The sequence below is a fragment of the Malurus melanocephalus genome, unplaced genomic scaffold (assembly GCF_030028575.1).
Source record: "Malurus melanocephalus ecotype Western Australia unplaced genomic scaffold, MMel_1.1 scaffold_2, whole genome shotgun sequence".
NCBI lineage: Eukaryota > Metazoa > Chordata > Aves > Passeriformes > Maluridae > Malurus > Malurus melanocephalus.
In genome coordinates, this window is record NW_026623234.1 from 3222054 (window position 1) to 3246976 (window position 24923).

Here is a 24923-nt window from a genome sequence, read left to right on the forward strand (position 1 = left end):
TTTGTTTGGTTTTGTTTGTGTTTTTTTTTGGGGGGGGAGTTGTTTTTTGGGTTTTTTGGGGTTTTTTGTGTTTTTTTTTTTGTTGTTATTTTTGTGTGTGTTTGGAGGAGCGTTGGTTGTTATTGTTGTTTTGGGGAGGTTTTTTCGTGGGGTTGTTTGTTTTTTTGAGGAATGCATATGTGAGGTGACCAAAGATCTTGAGTAAACACAAATTGCTTAGAAGTTTAAAGACARCTGGCTTCAAACAGATAGCTATTTGAGGATACCATAAACATCAGTTCTCAAGTTCCCTGCAGACAGGGAAGAAGTGTGAATAGCTTCCGTTTCTTGAAAGCCAACCTCTCCTCTGCTGTTTGCACATGATTTCCCTGCAGCCACCTGATCCAGCTGCTGTAGAGTAGGCAGCATGTCCAGACAAGTTCACTTGACCAGGTACAGCTCCTCCTGTTTCTCTTTTTTTTATCTATAAGCCTTGAGTTCATGTAACTGTAGTATTCTGTCAGCTTACGGTTAATGGAGGTCTGTGATGTGCTTAAACTATCTAGCTGGGATTTCTAGAGCTTGTAGTCTGGCTTCAAGTAAGTCACATTAAAACTGTGTCTAAATTTCAATTTGGTTTTGGTTTTTGCCCGAGTTTTGGGCAGGCCCTCAGACCTTCTGTTTCAGGCCTGCTTGCTCAATGAAAAGCTTTCAGCAGCTTTCTTCACTGAGAGGAAGAGCTGGAGATAATGGCAGTGTAGTGCGCTTTTTTTATTGCAATACAATTTTTAGTATTTATTTTTAGATATGCATTCACTTTAGTTATACTGTATGTGTGCAYTCACTATTTATGCTCTATAGAAATGCTCATAATATGGTGTATGTGGGAACAAAGTGGCCTTATCCAGTTATTTGCTCCTTATTACAGCATCYGGGCTGGAGAGCTTGCAGTAGGGCAAGCATTCTAATTTGTGGGCCTGGAGCAAGAGGAAAGAGGGGGACCTGTGATCTGACTCAGTAATACAACTGCAACCAAACAGTGATGACTCTAGATTTCTCCAGTTGAGCTGTTCTGGTCTGTTGAATAGCTAACATGCATTTTAAACATTTTCCACATACATATTTAACTGATTGCACCAAATGGCTGTTTGTGTGATGATGTAAGTGACCTCCTCCCTTGCTCTTCTTGAGAGAGCACCTGCTGAAACTGAAGGCTGTAAATAAACAGGGTTCATTATCTGCCAGGAAACTGACTCATTTTTCTGCTTGAAATGCATTAGTATCAAATCATTCCCCTATCTTCCTGAAGTGGGAAGGCTGGACTAAGTGACTGAACTACCCTGCCAGTCATCTGACTTTATTGACCTGACTTTATTCCTTACTCCAGYATGAACAAGAGCATTTTAAAGGAATTGCTTGATTTGTGTTGAGACCTCTGCTTTCGTAGCCGTAGAAACCTATGGAGATAACGGTATGGCTTCTGCCCCCTCAAGACAGACACCTCCTCTTCAATTCCTTACAGAAAAACATGAGTCGTATGTAATTATCCCAGAAGCTGACGCAGATCTGCGTGTGTGGGTAAGCGGAGATTTCTGCTGTCCACAGAGTCTGTGGTGTTGGGAACTCCCAGAACGAGGAGAATTTGAAGCAGGCATACCGATGAAGGTTGGCAGAAGAGCCCTCRGAAGAGTAAAGCTGTCTGCAGGCTGAGAGAGTTCAGTGTGTCGGCTAAGTTCTGGCCATGCTTTCAAGCCTTACCATAACTAGAAGCTGTACCCTCTAGCTGAATTTCTGGTATAACAGCATGTTGTTACGGGTCTAGGTGGAGGAATGTGACATCTGTTTTCAGCCCCATCCTGAGCAGCGGTGTGAAACTGCCACTGTAGAGCAAAATAGCACATGCAGTGTAAATCGGTTTGAGCTGATTTTAATTGCTTCTTCTTTCCTTCCCCTCAAGCTTTACCCCTGCAAAATGAAAGTGCAAGATCTTTCATTGTTCTTTTCGTGTTGGAATTATTGCCAAAACTAATCAGTGCTGCTTATTGTAGCTGGTCTTGATCCCTTTAATGTCTGTCRTGTATGTGTGTTCCCTCTTGCTTGYTGAAATAAKGAAGTAATCATTCTCCAGATGCTGTATGATGAGGAGCTCTCCATAATGCTCATTCATCTTTTGTTCTGATACATGGCCTTTTTCAGCAGATGAATATCTGTACAGTGCAGCCTTGGATCTTCTTAAAAGAATCTATTACTTTCTGTAAAGCTACACACCTTCCCTGTGAGGAGCTCCACAGTTGCTGTGTAGCTCCTGCAGCATCAGGTGGTAAATGGAAATTGGAATTCCTAGTCCAAGAGCAGAGGTGCAGTCATAGCACAATTCRTTATGAGGTATTACTTTCTAATCAAATTGAAGCATCTTTAAAGAATTAACCACGTTTTTCTTGGAAATCTGCTCCCCACCTTGTAATTAGGAGAACTCAAATCCCAGYGCTCATTTCTGCTATTCAAACTCTTACCTACACTTCTTTGTTTCATGTAATTGTGCTCTTTTTCTCTGCACTCCTTCCCATCTTGGTTGAAGACCTTATGTGAGGTCTCTTTTCTGACAGAAATTCTTAGAGTTTGCTTTCTACCCAGCATTCTTGCCCAGAATCAGTGAAGGGAAAAAATCACATTCTGTGATAACTGTGCCTTATATCAAGCCTGCTTCTCTGACAACTCCATTCCTTCAGCTGGGAAGGGTGTCTTCTCTGTCCCTAGTTGCTCCTTCAGAGTTAGCACAAGTTCTTTCCCACAAACAGGCCAAAGTGTTCTACARAGGCTGTATTTGGAACTTGTCCATGATCACATATTACATCTTTGCTTTCCCTAAAGAAAGTACTTTTCCTGTAAAGGTTCCTCATTGTATGGGATAACTTTAAAAAAAAAAGTGACAAGAAGGATGCCTAACAGAGTTTTGATACTTGTAAGAAAGGCAGCCACCAACTCTTGTTCCTCACTGAAGATAAGTCGTTTGGCACAGATCAAAACAAGGGATGGAGGAGCTAACTCAGAACTGTAAAAGTGACTGTTGAGGTTTTARTCAATAGTGATATTTTCAGGTTGTTTATCTCTTGTAGATGGTTACAACTATCTTAAGAAAAGCTTGATCCTTTTGTTTGACCATTTTTTCTCACCTAATCACCTGTTTCTGACCTGTCTTAGTCCAGTCTCAGTGCTAGGCTAAATATGTCTAACCATAGCCATGTGAAAGCTGAAGCAGTCTAGAAATGTTAGCTTAGAGGTATCAGAGCAGATTAAGTTAAGAACTTAATTTTAGAAATCATTTTTTTYAGGCAATCTTTAGAACTGCATACTGATTGCTTTTTTTATTTTAAGCTTGAATATGTAACTGGTGAAGAGCAATCGTGTTTTTGTGTTTGACAAGAACTACAAAACTTTTATGGAAAATGAAGCTATGAAAAAAATGCTTGATGGTTTCTGCTTACGTGATTTCAATTTGCTTTTTGAAAATAGGCAACACAATACAGATGTCTGAAAGAATTTTTTCCTATTCCTCTGAGAAAAAGGAAGGGAAAAATACCCAAGCAAGTGGATTGGTTTGTTTGAGATTTTTATTTAAAATAGTTTTCAAGTGCTCTAAGACTATAATTGATCTCCAAGAATTAATTTGGTTTGTTAACAGTTAATAATTGAGTTCAAGGTTTGAGGGAGGGTATTGGTGTTATTGGACAGCTGAAGAATATTCATCTGTTTTYATGCTTCAGTTTTCTTATTATCTTTAGGTTATGCCTTGCCTGGCTGTAAGAGGAAGGTGATTGAAGGGAATCTAGTTTTAAACTGTTGCTATTCTTTACCTTCTTATGAGAAACCACAGGAGCACATTCAGAGGGATAACTGCTCCAGGACTGAGTGCTGGCTGTAAATTGCAGGGCTGAAAAAGGGATATAATACGTAGTGTGATAATTTTCACCTCTGAATGGGCAGTGTGCAATGTAAAAGTCTTTTCAGGGAAGGCACGAAACTAGGGGAGGAAAGTCAGAGGCTGCCAAGAGTTGTCAATATACTTCTGCTTCAAAGGATAACTAGGAATTGCTCTGTTTTAAGCTCTCCTCATAGCTGGAGGCTGGGAGTAGGGGAGGGGTAGGTGTGATTGCTGTCCTTACAGTGCTTAATTTTACTGGTTTGCCCTGGTTGTTGGTGTAGAGCAGCTTGTGAGGATGGCAGCTGACTGAACACCCTTTTGGTTCTAAGGAAACTAAGCCTTAATGCTGTTTGTTAAACGCCTTCCTTTTCCTCCCCCCTTTTAAATGGGGAGGAAAACCCTTCCCTCTGTGTGGCTCAGAGTAGTTACTCAGTAATGCACATGCTGTGACAGCAAATCTATGATGTGGTGTAGGGATTGCATCTCCTCAGAAACTGTTACTTAAAAGTTAAATTTGCTACAGTTAAGTACTTTCTCAAAGCCTGCTGAGATGAGTTGCTGTGTCCCAAAAGGCTTCGGTGGTGATCCTCAAAGCCCCTGGGGAGAATGGGAGTATGGCCTCATGGCTGATGTGATGTGAGGCGATTGCTTCCTGACTTTTGTCCCCTCGAGCTGCAGCTTCTGGCATTCATTTCATTCCTGAAAAATCTCCCTTTTCTGCTTGTAGTGTCTTATATGAGTGCGCTCTTTCTCTCTCCCTTGTCGAGAGGCATCCTGTAACTTACAGTCTGCTTCCTTTACCTTCTTGCTAGTGATTGTTGCAGACCTGAGTTAACAGAGCAAGTGTAGAGCAGCAGTTCAGAGTTGTTGATATCTGACAGAAAAGGAGCCTGATCTTAATCAGAGAGTTGAGATATCAATACTGCTGAACAGAGGCAATTTATATCTCGTAGTAGTTTTAATTTGAAAAAAAAACAAAAAAAACCAAAAAACAAAACCCAACAAAAACTACAGTCCCCCCCCTAGTTTAGCAAGCTGGGACAGAAGCATCTCTCAGGGTGAGCAGAGTTAATATTCATCATTTGRAGGATTGACTGACAACCTGGAGGATGATAATGTGTGATTTTTTTTTTCCTGGTGAGCGGGGGAAGAGAGTAGAAATTGCAGTTTCTCTGCTAATTGTACTTTAGATGTCATTTGTGACAATTTCATATTGTCTAGACGGAGATAGTAGAGCAATTGCTTCCACAGAGCCTAGTGTTAGCCTGTTACATATCTGGATAGCAAAAATGAGGGATGTGGGAGAGGAGGAGGTTGCTGTAAGTTGCAGAAGGKATTCAGAAGTCAAGCATGATCTACTGAAATGTTTCAAAAGGARGTGCAAGCAACATGCATTTATGTTTGCTCTTTGCATGCTTCTCTGTTGGAAACGTCTATCTGTTTAATAGCTAGAAGTTTACTGTGAAAGAGCTGCTTCTATTCATTCATGGATTATGTTTGTCACCCTTAGCAAAATTGCTCCTAACCTTACATTTTCTGTGGTAGAATATTGGAGTACCTTACACTTTGGGTTTACTGAAAACAAATAGTCTGTGTCTTGTTTGGGACTTTGGGTGCTAGAAGCTATGAGTGTGACACCTAAGACTTGGTATAGTGCAGCATAACTTACTTTAAGAATATTTATCTGCACCTTCCTGAGGAACACTATCAGTGTCACAGATGAGACACTTTGACAATTATACTAGTGTATTGATTATTGAACCCATTTATCARTACCAGATGCATTTGGCTTTGTAACTTTGGGTCTCAAGGGCTAAGTCTAGAATGAATTAGTTAAATAATATATTTTATTTGTGCTTAGTACTTTGCCACAGTAGGATACTGCTATTCTCTGGAGCATCAAGCACTGAGATGGTCTGTCTRGATCTCATGAGATTKCTTGTTGCCTTGTTTTGGTTTCTTTTGCCTSTTATGTGTATTTATATCTCTTTGCTCATTGCTCTGTGATCTGAGAAGGCACAGTTGTAGGATAATTAAGATCTACTAATCAGATTTAAAATCAACTCTAGCTTTTAGCAGTTACTGTTAACTGAATTAATTCTCTTTGTCCACATGATCTGAATATAGCCCTAGTACATGGCTTGTGTGCCTCAATGTGAGGTAGTGCAGGAGCTGGGTTTGGTCTTGATGGGCTTGGAARGCTCTGCTGGAAAGACCTTCTTAARTGAGGCCATTCAACTCAKKCAGTGCAGCCTCGAAGAGCATTCTGAGGAATGTGTTCAGCAGTTTTTGTCATCCTGTACCTTCCRACCCYGTAACTACTGGTCTTCCAAGGGASCCCTTCTGGTGAAGGAGATGCACCTGCAGCAGCAGCTTCTGTTGCAGCATGGGATGGAGCTGCAGGCTGTTCAGGTAATGTCACAGGGCTGCTGAAGCCCAGAGGAAGTCTGTTTACCTGGACACTTGGCCATTCTGGGGCTCAGTCAGCTCTTGGTTAGGRTATTACTAAAGTAACTCATACCAGTTCTCATCTGAGGTGCCAAGTACCTGCTAGAGCAAAGACTGCAGATATTTACTTTAAGGATCAGTTGCAGTGTAGTGGTGAGAACTATAAATTCCCAAAAGTGCTGTTCCCAAACCAAGCAGAGGGTCTCCTGGCTGTCTCACACCAAGTTACAATGATGTGTGCCTTGCTCCTGCACCCTTGTGGTGTCTTCTGGTTTGTACAGATTTTGATTTTTTTCAGCATGGCTGCTGGATGCTTTCTGAAGGTAATCTCTCAAAGTCAGTGATCATTTTAGGCAGTTGCCAGTCTTTCCAAAGGTGAGAAGACAAAAATGGGTGGAGAATACCAGGAGACTTCTTTCTAACAGAGTTTGCTAGTCCATGCAGCATGTACTGGTAATCTTCCCTTGTGGCTTTGATTTTACTGTGTCACTTAGTGGACAGATGCTGAAAGGCTAGGAAAGAGGATGGGTCTGTAGTGTGTAGGTGCCAAGACTTTTGTTAGGGATGAGTTTGATGATTATTTGTGTGTGCCCATTATCAGAACACCACAGACATTGCTCACATCAGGAGGCAGCTTCTSTTCCTAGGGCTGTAGCCTTGCCAGAATCTGCATGCTCTGGGAGCTCTTTCTCCTTGATTAAGTCCAGTGATCAGGCAGGATGTTCCAGTAGGGTGGCAGCCTTRGCATATCTAGTTTGCTTGTAAAATACTGGTTTTTGAGTATTCTGCACAAGCAGCTTTGAAAAGCAGATTCCTAAAAAACATATTGATATTGCGGTGGCTGTAACCTAGACTCTGAGCTCTAAGGCAGTGGTTTAGAAAGGGCCAGCTGCCTGAGTAGGTAGAATATCCCATTGCTAATTTWGATCTGTCTACCTTTTCCCTGGAAGGAATAAAGTAATTTATATGTGATGGAAGTAATAGGTATACTTGTATAATACCTCACAGATATGGGACTTCAGGTATACCTCATAAAGCTGTAGCACTGTTTGTATCCACTGTTCATTTGAATTGGCTGCTTTTTGCACATATTGATACATAGTTGGTGCAGGAGGAAGGATTTGATGAGACAGGATTGAATTATAATGACTTTTTTGTTAGCCAAGAGATTCATAATATCTAGCTGCATTGAAGGTTAGAGCTTTTCACTCTGTAACCTAGGAATCGGYAATTAATGAATCTCAAAGTTTAAGAGATTTAATAACTGTTCTCGAATATGAAAAATGGTTGCCAAACAACTTTGTGCCGGAAAGRACAGGATTTCTTGCCTTGTGTGGAGTCCCAGTGCTTTGCAGCAAGTTCTGAGTTTCTCAAACTGACATACATTTTTCCAAATGGGGAACTGAAACAATCTCTTGCTGTTTTCTGTATTCTAGATCTATAATGTCAAATTGAAGTAATTTTTCTKTAATTGCTGGAAGGCAAAAAAAATTTTCTTGAGATCCTGGTGGTTAAGCTGCTGCTGGGAAAAAAAGATGTCTCATTTGCAATTCTACTGTCTTTATGTGGCTAGACATGGGAAGTTGGGTGTGGATTTTATCTGGTCCTTCTTCCTGCTTCCTATGTTGATGCTTGCTGTCCTGCATTGCAGAGGCTAACTGATTATTAGGAGCGTGGGGCTAAGATGGAAAGATTAAAATCTTTCTCAACAGTTATATGTGTGAGTAAATAGAACAGATGTGGTGTTGGACCTCTTCGATTTTCAAACCACAATCATTTTCATTAAGTTACAGACTGAAAAACAAAATTTAGCCTGAGATCTAAGGCAGAAAGACTTTAAAGGGAACTCAGCAATCTATAAACATTAGGACTTAGTTTTTCCACTTTCTGCACCTGCCCCATATTCTCTCTTGTGTTAATCTAATGGCTGCAACAGGCCATGAGTCAGTCTTGAAACAGTGCTGTCCTGTGGTTGATGACAGAAGCTGGATAGGAGGTGCGTGTAGAAGCCAGGGTGGAGGACATGTTCCTGCTATATACTTTTTGATTCTGCTGCCTTCATGACTCAGTCTCACTTCTCACATAGTCAGGCTGTCTGGCTGCATTTGCATACAYTTACTTCTTGACTGAATATTTGGTATATCTCTCTGTGGCTGATTAAAATACAGAGGAAAATAACTGTTTTTTTGGGAGCTGAAAACCTCTTTTTCAGAGCCTTGAGACTAAGATTCAAGTTCTTTGTGAGTAGATACTGGTGGTTCCCTTAAAGTGCCCATGTTAAGGTGTTTCTATCTCATGCTTCATGGCCAATTCCATGTAYGGCCACCAGTAAGATTTTGGCAGATGGCCAATGCAGTGGTAGTGTTGATGGACCTGACAAATTGGGATAGGTTATCTCCAGAGAAGTGACATCTACATCTTTCTCTTGGAACATGGGAGTGGATATGGGACCAGTTCTTCTCTATTTGAGGTGTTCTTTCTCCTGTGCAGTGASAATATAAAACTCTGAATAGCTGTGTGGTGAAAACATTCAGGCCATCAGTGAGTGGTTCAGTATGTTGTAGAATTCTCTGCACTAGTGACAGAAATAGTCTTAAGAGTTTTCAGAAAGTAGGTCATATATGGGAGAGATGTTCCTGAATGGTCTTTGACTGTGTCATTTGTTTTTCCTTTCTAGGAGGTTGCTGGAGTCTTCCCTCATTTCGTTATCTCGCTATGATGGAGCAGGATCCCGGGAACATCCGATCTACCCAGATCCRGCCAGGTAAGATCTAAATGCAATCTAAAGGCATTTAAATTTCATATGCAAAAGCATAACTTCAGTATAACTCACTGAAATCTCTGGCAATGGTTCTAATGCTGGGCTTATGTCCTCCTTAATGACTTGCCATGGGGACAGAGAGCAAAACAAGGGAGCAGATGCTATTAAGTCTGAGGGRAAATGAGGAAAACAGGAAGGAATTATTGTTGAAGTAAACACATAACGATTCCTGAAACCATTTGGGATGGAGAACACTAGATGGCAAGCAGGTCCAACAGTAAATGAGATCTATCAATACATTGAAAATCTCTCTTGAAGAAAAATGAATTAAAAATAGTTTATTCAGGAGAAAGAAGGAATGCAAYAAAGGCAGTTAGGAGCTGGTGTGAGCAGACAACATGTTTGGAAGCATGAATTGTCTCCATAAATATATTTCTACAAGAGAGAGCATAGCCAGAAGGTTATGTATACTTAACTAAGAACAAAATACTGACAATTRTTTTTGAAGAGTCATGAATCATTGACATTAGACATAGAAACACCTGTAGTGCTGCCTMATCTTCAAAAGAGGTGGGAGTGTTTCAGAGGACTAGAAAAAGCAAATGTGGCAGTTATCAAAAATGGAAAGAAATGATCTTTGCAGTTTCTATTTAGTGTATTAAGAAAGCAACAGATGGGATAATGTGACCCAAAGACTCTGTCAAAAGAAAYGATAGAATCGTGAACAGCAAGCAGCTTTGGAAACTTTAAAAGAATAAATCATGACAAATAAGCTTTCTTTAGATGGGTTTAGCAAAGCTATGAATGAGGAAATTCAGTAAATGTAAAATATATGTGATTTAGCCTTTTGGGGAACCTCTTGTATAGCTGYGTGAATTGAAGGCTTCTAGGATTTATCATAAAGAAGAGTACAGGAGTACCATCTTGAATTGCTGAAAAAGGTTTGTTGTTTTGTGAGTTTGGGGGATTTTTTARTCTTGTTATTTTCTTCATCATTAACAACAAAACCTACATTTTTGTACAGATGATACTCTTAGTTCTGTAATAAAAGGCTGTGTTGCAATCTGGCCAGATGGTATTACTATGTTAGTAAATAATGCTTTGCTAGCTCTCTCTGTGGATAGAGCCTTGTAGAGGTGAAATCTTATATTGGCTCTTTTCCCATTTATCATGAAGCAAGTTGCTTTGTAAAGATAATTCAAAGGTTCAGGAATGATGTAAACAAARCTGTAGTGAGGTGAAAGTAAARTGGAGTGTGTTGCATATGTGTAAGGTCCTTAGGAAACCAACTTAGGTGACTGCTGAAGGTCTTGGCAGCTGCATGTCRGAAGTGCTGATACATGTAAAAACTTCTAAATGGCAGTTGATTAAATGACAGGTAAAGGGATTGATTTACCTGGAAAGATTGAAGTTATATTCTACAAATGTTAATTTAAAGCTATTACTACATTCCATTTAGTTTGTGAGCACCAAAAGCTGCTATACTGTTGGAAGTGCACCATTCCTGATTTCTGGAATGCCTTGTTCAAAGTGGACAGATTGATAGAGATTTTACGAACTGATTTTAGCTCTCTGGGAACTGTCTTTTAAAAAYGAAAAGGAGGTCCTGCCTAGGTATCTGAATTCTTTTTTTTCTCTTCTGTCAGATGTTTGCTATGATGAAGCTCACTAGAATGTAGGAAAAGGGATCAATGCCTGAGACATTTCCTAGCATAAGGAGAATTGTCAAAAATACTTTTCTTCTTGAAGCCATTTTAGAACTGATACAATGCTCTTCATATGACAGTTCRAGTGGTTTTTAGCTTGAGTTTATAAGGAGCTTTGGAAGAAAAGTCCAGTGCTGAAACTCTTTTATGAGGGTTGATTTGTTTCAGTAAATACCACTGTCCTTTTCAGAGGATGAGACTCATAGAGGCGTAATCAGTACCAGCTGGAAGTTTGAGTGGGATAGGATTAGTTTTCTTCCATAAACCTTACTGATGTGCTAGGSTAGAAGGATATTTTTAACTGTCCCTTTAACTTGTTAGAAATTTGAAAAGTGATTAAAAGCCATGTTACTGCATTTTGAAGATTTTTTTGTGGCATCATAAGTTCGAAATGTAAAGTTATGTATTTGAGAATTTAAATAACAAGGTGGAAAAGTGACACAAAGGTGAAATAAACACATCTATGTCTATAAATAAACATATATGTCTGCATGTGTTTGAGTTTTAAATATACATTATTTAAGACCAAGCTGTCTCCAATGGAGTCTTTTTTTAAGACTACATAAGCTACATGATCTGAAAAATTTATTTTTGAGAGTGTGTCTATGTGTTAGTTTTGTTTCTGCATTTACTGTCTGTAATGGTGCTATATTTGAATAACCTAGGTCAGCAGTGAGGCGGGGAGAATATTTTTTTAAGTTCCCTCATATTTAAAATGAATATTCTSATGTTGATTGCAGTGGTATTTCTCAGTGGCCTTGCTGAAGTTCTCTAGTGTAGCTTGGCTGTTCTGTCATTCTTCACAGATTCCATATGTACTGAGCTCAGAAAATAATCTGAAGAAGAATCAAATAAAGCTGTCATCAAAAAACRTCCATAGTAATGTTTTTGAATAGAAACACTCAGTAAGATGCTCCCAGGCATGCTCCCAGGCTGCATGTATAAAGCATCACAGGGGTGTTTGTTGGATATGTCTCTAGAGAAAAATCTAGGCAGCTAGAAAGTATTTTGTCCCTTACACCTTTCTCTCTGCATATCAGACTTAAACTTCTTGTGTGGTCTCTGGAGATCATTTTCACAGTCTATCCAGTGTACACACCATGTGCTGTCAGGAAGCTGAATCTGGCATCTTGTCATCTGTTATGGCCAGTCTTGATTGCCTACTCTTTCTTCTGACAAGTGTCACTATGTTGTTTCTTCTGGTGTCCTGCATAATTTTGGAAGACTGCTAACCTCATTCTTCATATTCTTCTGTTAAATTCTCCCTTGGTGTGGTACTAGAAAGAAAGAAAAGTTTCAGTGGTTACACTGCTGGACTGCTGAGACCACTGCTCATGTTTTCCAGTGTTTGCCTTGGTTTTCCATGTTCCTCTTTTTTCTCTCTGTCCATGTTATGTTGTAGATTTATTTTTAGGCATGCACATAGGCTTTGGCTTATGGATAAGCCCAGGAAGAGTACAGCTCTTCATTTATGGGTATGCATCTCTAATGCTTTCCTTTTTTGTAGCTGGCCTTTTAAGTCTTATGGGGAGTAGAGAGAAGTGATGTTTGTCCAGCAAAGCCTTCTTCTKTGAGCATGAACTAATGTAACTCATTAGACAGTACATAAAAGATTCAGGAGGAATCAAGCTGAGCGTGTCATTCCTTTTACTCTTTTGATACTTACTGGCTTAAGTTTTTACACTCCTGAACATGTAGGCTGTCTCCTAAACTTGTCCTCACCTGAAATTAGAATTCAAGTCTAACCAAATAAGGCTAATGTCATGATAAATCAAGCAACTGAGTGTCTGAATTTTAACACTGAGTAACTGTGTCACAGAAAGCGAGTGCAAGGAGCTGTGGACATACACAGGGTAGGAAAAGAGGGTGTGGTTTTTACCTGTCTAGCATCAAGAGAGTAATAGTGGTGTGTGATAGCCAATGCAAACAAATGCTAGGTTGTGCATAAGAGTTAATTACAAAGATTTTCTTTCAGGTGGGATGCAAGGCTTTTAAAGCTCCACTTAACATATATCTAGCAGATCTGATGAAATTGCTACTGCATGAAATCCTTACCATYTAGATTCCAAAGTAGTTAAAGCTGTGAAAACGTTCTTTTTCTCCTGCTTGATATTCCATGGTACTCCATAAGTACCATCAAAACAACAGCACTTTCCTTCAGTATTTATTTGAGCAGTGTTGCTGTTTGGCTTTGCAGGCAGAGTTCACATTGGGACTGGGCTTGGTTCTTATGAGYGATGCTTACTTGAGTGAGCTGGTAATAAATGAATCAATGAGCTCCAAAGAGTCCTGAGAAGCAAATTTCTGTGTGCTATAGATGAGCTTTTTGTCTGTAGGTACCGTGTGTTGCTTCTGTTTGCAAAGGGAATCACGTGGGAGTATAGCGTATAAAAAGAAAATTAGTTCTCCTTGCTTTCTTTATTTGCGCTGTCTTACTCATGGATAAAATACAAGCAGTCACTTTTGTGATAGGCTGTTATGGCCTGGTGCTTGGAGTTCAAAAGGAAAAATAGGACTGGCTGTCATTCTTATGTAATGAGTATCTGTGTCTCTTTTTCTTGCTCAGGTTGTCTCCTGCTGCATATTATGCTCAGAGGATGATCCAGTATCTTTCCCGGAGGGACAGTATTCGACAACGCTCTATGCGATATCAGCAAAACCGTCTCCGTTCTTCCTCCTCCTCTGCTTCCACCTCAGAGAACTCAAGCCCATCTGTGGAGGGAAATGATCTGGAATTTGAAGATTTTGAGTAAGTGTATGTGCTGCCTTGCCCTGTTGCTTGAGTCTTTTGTCAGCACAGGACTGCTTTCTGATTCCCTACTGTTTATCAGTTAAAGACASCTTAGGCTTCTTGGAGGAACAGGTTAAGTAATTCAATCAATAATTAGAGTAGTGATTGCTAGAAGTAGGTCTTGTAATTTCTGTTATGAAAATGAGGGATGCTGTAGGCTACCTTCAACATATYAGGCTATCTCAACCACTTTTAGAAGACTGGTTAAATAAAGTAAATGAGAATCTTTTTCTCCCATGGAACAGATAGGGGAACTAAGAGTTTACTTGAGTTGTCAGATCTTGAGACAGAACAGAAATCCCTAAGAGGCTTTGCAAGACTTAGTTCTTTGGTCTAAGGCCATACGAGACAGCTGAACATGCCCTGTTGCTTTTACTTGCTCTGTCTCTGTAGCTTTGTTAAATTAGCTGACCTTCCTGGGACTGGGTTTTTTTTWAAGATTTGGTGATTGTGAATCTGTGYTAAGGCTTAATTTCTTGTGAGGAGATAAAAAGGCCTCTTGTGTCAAAGTGAGGAATGACTCTGCATCCAAACCTTARAAGAATTCCTGTTAGCCGTGCATTTCCTGAGTGGTTCTGCTGACAAACTTTTGAAGTCTGTTCTTCAGCATCTKCTTTTGGTCTTCCAGTGATACCCAGTGTAATCCCAGCAAAAAACTGATTGCAAGACCTTCCCAATAAATGGAAGAGTATAGTAATATATTCTTTAGATKACATGTAGACCAAAAGTTCAGGAATTTAGATTAAAATCCATTTTAGCAGCAAAGAGAATATAACCTTTCTAGCCTGTCTTCAGTAATTTCCTTTTAAATATGGGATTCCCATGAGTAGTCTGAAGTATTTCACTGAATTTTCCCCTACTTGTGTATATTGCAATTAAAACATAGGATAGTTCTGAGCATGGTTGCAGAAGTAGACTATAGTGGTAGTGTAGTAGGGTGGTATGTTTGGGAGCTGTGAACTCCTCAAAAAATCTGGGTTGTTATGTTGCAGCTGTCAGCAAAGGATGCTGTCAACTTCCCGACTATTTTAATTTGCATGTTCACTTGCTGCAGTGGCAAATACTTGAGATGGCATGTTGTTAAAGCTCTGTGTCCTTTCTGTCGGGGTGAAATCCCTTTATGAAAGACACCAGTAATCCCAGCTATTCCCAAAAGCAAGGTACTATATCTCTTTCTAACTATTTAAAGTAGTGGTTGACTATTTTTTTCTTAGAAAGTTCTGTGAAGCTGTCATTTCATGCTCCAGCAATTAARTATTCTGAAGTACAGGGTGAGAGAATGTCTTTCTCTCTCATTGTGGTTTTGTTTGTGTAAAATGTAAATGAGGGGAGATAATGCAGAAGAGTCACTGCCTAATAGCTTTTCTCAAGCATCTTTGTGGTCTGGAAGAGCAGAAATATGGTGGCTGCTGGGCCTGTTTCTGTGAGGTGGATGTGTTCCAAGCATAGACCTTATTATTTCCATTATTCCATTTCATTTGTCTGGGGCAGCTTGTTCAGCTGGGAAAATAAAAGATGGTATGTTCTTCATTCACAGAGCCAGGCAAATGCCTGCAGAGAAGTGTGTTCCCCTGCAGATAATGTTCACGCAGTAAGAGCCCACAGTCAGGGAAGCAATTCAATCAGCCATACTAAGGTTGTCTTTCATTTCATACTGAGCAAAAAGAAGTGTTTATTCCTTAATGTGCAGTGGCTGAATTTGTTGGTTGAATATTTCATATCGAATTCTGGTCTGTGCTTTCAAGACCTGCTGTCTTTTTACTTCTCTGCTTCATTATTTCTCCTGGCTGATTAGAGAGGGCTGCTGTGCGGGGGTCCTTACAGCAGGAACTTCTCGTGACTCATTTGATTTCTTCTGCTGAGACTTCACARTTAAATGTCTTACACTGAGTTCTTGCTTCTCCTTTTGGCTCCTATATCCCTCCTTCCTTGCTTTTTTACCTGTGCAGTCATGTATTTCTTCATGGATGATTTTTCTTGCTCTGGATGCTCTGACTTCCCTGTGTCTCCAGTTCTGATATAGGGAAGAGCATTGCTAATGTGTCTAGCTGTCTGCAGCTCATGCTTTTCTCCTGGAATATAGTGATTTTTTTTTTTTAACATAAAAGCCAACAAAGTGACTTGATACTTTATCTTTCTAATCTGGTTAATGGAATTGATAAATGATTTCTTTCCTTTCCCCAGAGATTAGGAGAAAGATGTAAGGGACATAAAACACCAGCTGGTTTTACTATATATAGAGCTCTGGGCAAGGAGTGAACCCTGTGCTTGTGAGGGTGCCTGGGAGACAAGCCTTCCTCCACTTTGATATTTTGTGGGATTCAGAAGGGTTTTTTCTCCTCAAAAATTCATTTTGTCTCTTTTTAGTTTTCTTTACCTAATGRCGTAGTAAGGGGCATGAAAAACTTGGCCTATGCGTTGTTTGTGTGCTTATGGTCTCTGAATTCAAGTTAAAGCCTCTCTTGTGTCTCAGTCAATGGTGAATTCATTCATAAATACATTTTGTTTGTGGTGGCAATAGAAGTAGTRGTTGTATAAGAATGTGAAGTTGTTTTTTTAACAGGTTTTAGTAATATCCTTCTTTTACACCAACTTTTATGTACAGGAGAGGAGGAGGGAGACACACTAGACCTGTGTTTTTTGGTCTAAAAAGATGTTCTCTCTCTGCGTGTGCTGTCTGTGTTTAACCTGTCACTGTTGTCATCTTACTGCTTATTGAATGCATCCGTCAACTGTAAACTTAATCATGTCTGCATGGAAGATTTGATACAGTTTGTAATATATATATAGATTGTAATACTAGGTTACTAACTGATAGATTGATATGAGTGGGTTTTAAGGTTAGCTTTAGCAGAATCCTAAGCTAAAATGAAAAGGCTTCATGACTTCTGGAATAAGAATCTCTGAACGGAGAATGACATCACTTTAGTCTTCTGGCATAACTGGTAAAAATCGATCCTTTATAAACAAATTACACATGTTGAACTTTCTAATTTCAGGTTCTTATTTGAGCGTTTTATGTTTGCATCACATGGTAAATTTAGGTTTTTAAAGCTAAACTATTTTCTTTTGACTCTTTAAAGAATTTTGACTGGGTCTCTTCCGTAGACTTCCTTTAGTCTAGGACAGATCTGCTGCTGAAGACTSTGGGTGATGCTTCTCGGACTTCATGGACAGTGCAATCTAATTTTTTTTCATTTGTAATTCTAAATTTGTCACCTTAATCAAAATGTGAAGGTCTTTCTGTAAAGGAGTTTTGGCCATCTGTGTTCCTTTGGGTCTGCAGTAACTGTGGTAACAAATACAGAAGTATTGCTTTGTTTGATCTGTCAGACTGAAAAGCAGATATATAGGACAGTGCACCAGCTCTGTCTGAAAGCCTGAGTCAAACCCTTCACTACAGTTCTATAAAGGCTTTCAAGCTAAGGCTAAAGGTGTGACTGTGGCTGACTCTYCTGTCTGCTTTTCAGAGTGGGCTGCCTGACAGAATATAGATATGAAGGAGCCTGGAGATTACAMACTTTTCATGTCTCCAGCTTTTCCCTGTTCTATTCTGTCCTTTTTCCTTCCTCATTAGGAGGATTTGTGCTGGAGTGGATCCACTCAGTTGTGCCATTGTAACAGGCTAGGAAGGTGTTTATTGTGTCTCTGTAACAAGATGGGCTTTACCTCACAGGTCTGAAGTCTTGTTTTGGTGCTTTATCTTTTTAATTTCTTTCAAGAGAGTACTGAGCATCCAGACAGAAAATACGAGAATGTAGGCATTGTTTTTCTGAGACCATAATGGACCTTCTGGTTCTGTGGAAGCAGGCTCTTGCTTTGCAAAGGTGATGAATCACTTAGGGAAAGCTTACAMGATGTCAGGTGATGTTATTTAGCTTAATTTGTTTAAGGCATGTCCTGGACCAAGAGTTGTGGTTTCTCAGATGGGCATTTTGCAAGGGTGTCCTCCTAAGGGCATAAGATACATGAGTATCCATTGTACTTGCTTCCTGCCATTTTTGGTTGCTTTATTGACACTGTCTTGGCAAGAACTGCCAAATCTAAGTTCATCCAACAGCCTCTTGTCTTGGAAGGTTCTAAGATCACAACCTGCCAGCAAACAGCCACTGTATTAAAGCTGCAAGTCTTATTTCCAGTGTCATGTGTGTCATTTGCATTCATTTTGGAGRATAGTGTGGTAGATTCTTTTTGGCCTCTTTTATAGGTGAAAAAGGGCTCTGGTTGGTGTCATTGTTAGTGCCCTACTTCAAGCTGGCATTCTGGTTTAACTTTTTTATGTATTAAGGAGAAAAGTGCATGTCTGGTTAGACATTTGTGTGAGATATCCAGGCAATCACTCTTCGTTTGGAAAGTCTTAATTTAAAGTATATGCTGTTGTTAGCTTGTTTAGGAACCTTAACTGGTTCACTGATGTTTGATAATATTAATTAGTAATTGTTGGGATGCAATTGTGTCTGAATTAACATTGTGCAATGGGAGAGAAAAGGGAAGACAGTGGCTGTGGCAGTATGGTTGCTCAGTAGTGTGTGCTTGGGTAGTAGGTTTGACTGGGGATTCTGTTCCCTGTATTGCTTCTCAATTGGAATGGTAGAAATGAGTTTCCCAGAGGSCTTTGTGTGTCATGGTGAGAATAAGCATGTGGTTTGCTTGATGGCTCAAACAACAAGATTTTGGAAARTTTGACTGAACGGAGAGGTTGGAGATTGCCAGTTACTGAAATAACTTCTTCCTTACCCTTGTGAAGGAAGTCCATGCTTATGTTTAAATCCGGTCTCTACCTTTTTAGTCTGACTGTATCACTTTCCTGGAGACACAGTGCAATGGGACACCAACCTGCAGCAGTGCAATCAATTCACAGTGCACCTGCTGACTTCCCTTAGCACACCGACTACTAAGAGCACATAGGTAGAACTCAGACTCTCTTAGTCAAGTCTTGGTCTTTATTGCTCTCCTTCACAGCTGTCCACTGTGTACTCATGTATTTCAGAGTGTTTTCTTTCCTTTCTTTAACAACCTTCAATTTCTTTAACCTTCAATTTCTTCAAACAGTAGCCAGTTTTTCTTGGCAGGAGGAAGGAGAGATTGGAATGGTTAAAGCTTTTTTGTGACACTTTAAATAAGTATACAGCTTTTCATCTGCAGCTTCACAATGCTGAGACAAGCTCTGTCATTGTGGAGAAGCATAAGGAATCCCAGAGGTAAACAAAGGTTTACTTTGGTAGGGGTCTGTAGGTTAAGGTGACACCTTAACCTTAGATGAATGGGATGCCAAGTGTTAAGGCATAGGGCATTGTGAAGGTGGGCAGGAGAGATGACTTCATCAGTGGTAGCCTTTTGCTGTAGAGGTATATCCAAACGACAGGATTTCTTAAAGCGATTAGGCTGGGGTTTTTATTTTTCTCCTTGCCATCTTGATGCTTACATCTGAAGTTAACAAAAGACATAKGAGATGTGAGAATCTCAATAGGCTCTTCAAATCACTCAAATGCTGATTGAAATGGATTTTTAAGGATCTCTGACATGTTGGTGTGCTGCAGAAATTACAGCTTTTTTTTCCTGGAAATCGGAGATGGGACAGTTTATCTGTCTTTCTTGAGCATCTGCAAATAATATTCTTGCTAGTAATTTGCTATTTGAGTTCACATAAAGCAGGATCGCTCTTTGTTCCAMGAACCTGCTTTTGTTGCTTTCTTCCCAGAGCTCCTTTATCTGTTTTTGTTTTTTTCCTCTGCCTCATATGGCACTGCATCATTGTTTTTGATTAAAATAGGCCTTTTCAAAACTGGCTTTCAAGGCAGACACAAATATTGTGGAACTTGGTGGTCACTTTCTGGGTTTTTTTCTCTTCTAGAGGTTTCTGAAGCCGTTAGCACTGGGATGTTACTTCCAGATACACAGCAATTTATGTTAACTGTATTCATCATCTTAAACACAGTTTCAGGCTAAGAAAGTTACAAGTCCTGGATGAATGGGAATGATGCTGAATCTACTCTTTGAACTCAATTTTTCAAGGATTAGAGTTTTAGCTTGTCTTGTGATCTACTCATACTAGCCTGCAGCTTCACTTTCCCTATTATTTTAATCTTTTTCTTTTGTGACAGTCTTTATATTAACCTTATCTTGGTCATAATGTCTAGTAATACTGCCTGGATGCAGTGAATGGCAATGACTGTTTCCTTGCAGCAGTAATGCAGGGTTTTGCTAATCTCTTCAGCATAATGTTGTTATACTATTAAGTCACATTCCAGCAAGGCAGGTGTCTTCATAGCAGGGTGGTAAAAGAATGATGTCTTTAGAAAGATGGCAGTTGCCAGAAAAGCTCCTGTTGTACTCCATACTGTTGGTTGCCTGAGTCTGTAAAAGACAGTTTTGATGTCAAGATGGTACTTCTGAGTTTTTCTGCTATAAATAAACCCTGTGCATTATTTTCGTTTGGCTTTTATTTTGTGTCTTTGCGACTCAGAAGTCAAACTAGGTCACCTAGTAGGTGAGGTCCAGTGCTAATGAGAGTTATTAGGAAGCAAGCTGTTACTGGTTTGTTGCTGGCCATGCAAAGCAGGCAGTGGTCAGCATTCCTGAAGCTCACAAGTCTAACAAATTTGCATTGTTTGTGAAGTTATGGTTTAATTTCTGTTTCCTTTGGAAGCATAACAGTACAGTGTCTTTTCTTAAAAAGCAAATAAAACTTGATGCTTCTCTACGTTTGTCTGGCTGCTGCTGTTTCTGTTTTCTAATGATTCACTGTAGCTAAGAAGTGTATCAATCTTATTCTAAAGCACCATCAYCAATTTGTGAGCCCTCCACAGAGTGAGGTGATCAATATAGAGACAACTGGATCATGTGTCCAGGAATCTGAGTAAGTACTTCATTCTAGTTCCAAATTAGTCTTTCTCTAAAGCAGTTAATCCTTGACATTTAACAGGCAAGTACTGCTGTTTCTCTTGACCAGTGGATAAATCCTCTAATATGTGATGCTTCTCTGAAACACTTGATCTTCTGAAGTGCCATTTTTAATCTCATAAATACATTTTCTCCTGAGCAGCATTCTGAGAGGTAATCAGGGCTGGGGCATTTGTTTCCCTCTGGTCAACAAAGCCATTAGTAACTCAGCAGTCTCCTGTTTTATAGGAAGTTTCAGCTGATACACATTTTCTCTGGTGTTCCTTTCAAAAAAACTCGTAGGGAAAGACTGGCACTTCAGCCTTCAGAAGAACACAGAATGATGCAAAGGCTTGGGTGACTTGCCTAACTTCTTTATCAATTACTGTGTTAAAAATCTGTTCTGGATCATGTCTCTCCAGTTGGCCACCATCACTCTGCAGTTTCTCTAATATTTTTATTCTTTAATTGTTTTTTGCTTCCCGTGTTACACTTGGGACTTCGCTCCACAGTCGTACATTTAGTGCCAGGAAAGTATTTTCATGTCACAAATACTTCTTTTTCTTGTTTTTCTTGTTTCTTGTTGTTTCGTTCAGTTCTGCCTTAAGTACTTCTCCTTTTATAATGGTCGTATCCTTCAAAGATGGGTATATAAATTTATAGCTTTTATTTTTACCGGTAACCTGATAACTTCCTCTGATCTCCTGATAGAGCCTTTGGGCTACTCCTGCCCTCTATCCTGTTTCCTCTAAAGTAACCTACTGAAGTTAAAAAAAAAAAACCAAAACAAAACAAGTAAGTACAGACACTTCACAAATTCTCAGTACTTCAAACATTGCATTTTTCTGCTACATGAAGATGGTGCGACTTCCAGTGTCAACCTTTTAGGATAGTAGTAGATGCCACTCAAACAATTATTTAGTATTTCTATTGTATGTAAGTGTCTAACCTCTGTAGTAGAAATTGATTAAATTGGATTGCATGAAACATGATAAAATGCTGAAAATATGAAACAATTGGCTTGGTCTAATATAATTTGATTCTTTTGAACTTACATGGCTTACTGAAGCTGGCTCTGATAATTAAATGGCTTTTCAAAATGGTCATTGTTGACCTAGTTCTATTGGCAGTGTAGTCAGTGGGAGTTTTAATATTGACTACAATGGGTACAGTTAGACCAACAGATTGCATTAGAAATCCCATGCTGTGTGTTTAATTTCACTTCCTGATACAACAATCTCTAAATATTAAAGTGAATTCTTGCCAAGACTGAAAAGCAGAACACGGCTTTCTTTTAGTCTTTACTGTCTTCTCTATCCACTGTTATTAATGCGGTAGCCAAGTTACCAGATGAAAAAGAATGCCTTTTTCTCCAAACTTTAYGGCACAAAATTTTGTATCTTTTTCTCTGTTTTCAGGGTTAGCATTGCTGGTCCATTATGTTTACATTGGTAACTTTTCTCTCAACAAGCAAACTAGAGAATAGAAGAAAAATCCAAGAGGATTTGACTGTCTTAGGCAATTTAGGATAAACTTTCATCCTTCTTATGCCCTATTAAATGTCCAGAATTCTCCTGAATGTTTGGAAATTGCTTTCTTCTTGTGCTCTATTGTAGGTTAGTGTYAATGCTATTTCTCCCCTACCAACTCCTATTCTCCACATCACTGTTTTGATTTGTCCCACAATAGTATCTGAACAAATGGTGAATAACCTGCATTTTGAACCAGACTTTAGAAGTTGTTTTGACCGTTTGTTGGTTCTTGCGGTTTTCCTGCTGAGACAAATTAGTCTGTTAATAATTAGAGTATTAAGTTACCCTTGTCACCTTGCTGTGGTTTATTTCATTTACTTTAGCAAGGTTATTGAGTTGCTTTACAGAAGAGGCTTTTTTTATGTAGGCACAGACAAACACACACTGAGGCATTTGCTTTCCACTTCTGCAGGTAATGGTAATTAAACTATCCACTATGAATCATTAGCTAATGAATCTGTACGTAGTTGACACTAAATAGAAAGTGGAGCATTAGATCTTTGTCATTACTTTAGGGAAACCTTGGAAACTTCTCATTTCTTGCCAGAGTGTTTCATGCTGGCACTGCAGTGTGCTAACATCTGCTCTCCTCCCTCTGTCAGCAGGCTGTATGTGGTACAAAAATAACATGAAGTGCCACCCATTTTCACTGATCTGTAGGGGGGGTTTATTTTCCTTTTTAGAGGGTGCAGAAATAATCTTCAGCTGGTACCAGGGTAATATCAGCTGTTGTAGTTTTCAACACTAGACTAGACACTCTTGTATGTAGTTGTTGAGCATGGGATATAAATGGCTATAAATTAGTAATTCATAGTAATGTTTAGTAAAATCCTTCTTTACCTCAGAGGAGTGTATCTGACACTTCTACTTAGAGTAAATAGGAATTCTAGTATTCTCAAAGTATAGCCACTGTTTATTACTCCCTGCAGTCTTATTTRTAGGGGAGGTGGCCACTGGGATGTGGGTTTTAATTTACTTTTTTTTTAGGGGATGTTAAGAATGTCTGTCTGTCTGTCTTTTGAATTAGTAGAGGCTGTCTCTGTCATGGTGAAAACTGCAAAAAAGTGTAATCTATATTTTTCTCTTTTAGGCTTTTTTTTCCATACTGTTGGGAGATTGTGTGCACAGTAAATAGGAAATACAGGATGTACTTCTCACATTGGAAAGTCACCTTGGTTAAAAAAATGTGTCTGAAAATGTTTTTGTAGATGCTAAGACCTGCCACCAGTGGCATTTAAAAAACTTGAGCAATTAAATCCTTACAGTCTCTTGATATGGTCTGTAGACTTTGCCCTTTTATCTCTTCTTTTGTTTGCTGAAGCTAATTCCTCATTCCTTTAGAAACCTGCTTCAGAGATTCTCTTCAGCTGGAGAGTTCTGGACCAGAGAGAGAACTCTGGAGAGTTCTTCCGTAGGGTGCAGTCCTGCAGAGAGTTGTTCTTCTTTCTGATGCTTGTCCATTTCAAAAGCACGTTCCACTTCTGGTAAATGTCCAAAGCAGTTGCAAACCCTGAAAATGTTTCGCTGTTTTTCTCCTGGAGTTGCATATTAGTGTTGTTTCAAAACCTCCTACAAGGAGTTTTTAAAAAGTATTTCTTGTCTTCTTCCAGCCTTTATTGTGTGTGGCAAGATCTGAAACACGACCCTTTTTTTTTTTTCTTTGGCTTTTTTTCTTTAGCAACAAAAGTTATGTCAGCACTCAAGTTTGCAGGATTTCTTCTGTTATTGATCTGCATCTTTATAGGCTGGAGGCCTGTGATTAAAGAATAGCAGCAGCTTTTACATTTCTGATCTCAGGAACCCTGCTGGTTACACAAAAACCTGAGGGTGAGGTGCAGCTTTGGCTGTGAACTGCAAATGCTGCATCTACAGTGGGAGGAGAAGTGGAAGCTTTGTGCTTGGATTTAGATTTGATTTTGGTGAAATAGCTTGAAATGCTAACAAGCTTTGCAGAAGAACCTCTGCTTTTGTGTTCCTGAGTTCCTCAAGTGTGTGGGAAACAGCCACGTAATAGACTTTCTTCTCAGCCCACGCTTCTTGCTCACTGACTTTAAAAAAGCAAAACGAAAAAAATCATAAAATGCACAGCTTGCTGGAGTGGGTTAGAAATGTGCTGCTAGTGTGTTGCATAAGGAGTATTTAGTTTCCTAGTGATTTCAGGGCTTTGCAAGTAATATTCTCCCTACAACTGCTTGGGAAGGTGACAGGTAAGGCTACAATTACAGATGGGGATTTGGAATAGAGAGGGAACAGCTTTGTTAATTGTGCAAGGTCATACGGAGAGTAAATTTCTGAGCAGAGAAGAAAGCACTGTGGAGGTCTCTTTCACAAATCCAGAGTCACTAATGGAGTCTCATTATTTTCTGTGCAGTTTTAGTGCTGTATAATTACAGGTCCCCTTGTGGCCTATGAATGCAGTATCAGGAATTTTGTTTGATGGGGATTTCTGAAGGTCCTCCAGTTTGACCTTCTGCCTCTCTTGTACAGTTGTCATCACCAAAATCAGACTGGGCCATCCATGGGTTTGTGTAGCTCCTGTCTTGAGATTTACAAGAATGGCAACTCTGCAGCCTCTCTGTGAAGCTGTTCAGTGTTGCACTGCCCTCCTGGGGAAGAGGATCTTGCTATGTCGGCTGTAGGACAGCAGATGTTAGACCCTTTCTCCCTCATTTCCTAAGGTCCAGACATTTATTGTGAAACAGAATGAGATGTTGTTGAGGAGGCTTAGTTTTGTCTGATACCACCTAAGAATTCTGATTTAACTGGAAAAGTTTATAAAAAGTGAGGTAATTTTAAGATGTGATGGCACTTAAACTGGACCTTCAGGAAAGGAACACAGAAGAATAGTCTGCAGATTACGCTCTTTTAATTGCACTTCTGGGCATGAAAATTATCTTTAACA

At 39.5% G+C, this 24923-nt stretch overlaps 1 protein-coding gene across 3 annotated transcripts in view; it reads left to right on the forward strand.

Annotated features, from left to right (window-relative positions):
• AMBRA1 (autophagy and beclin 1 regulator 1) overlaps positions 1 to 24923 on the forward strand; it is a 115531-nt gene that overhangs the window by 13809 nt on the left and 76799 nt on the right. For all 3 annotated transcript variants that reach the window (XM_057365079.1, XM_057365096.1, XM_057365089.1), the window contains 2 exons: positions 9027 to 9113; positions 13383 to 13565. In XM_057365079.1, coding sequence (XP_057221062.1) covers positions 9027 to 9113; positions 13383 to 13565 — 270 coding nt within the window. The remainder of the gene's footprint in view (positions 1 to 9026; positions 9114 to 13382; positions 13566 to 24923) is intronic.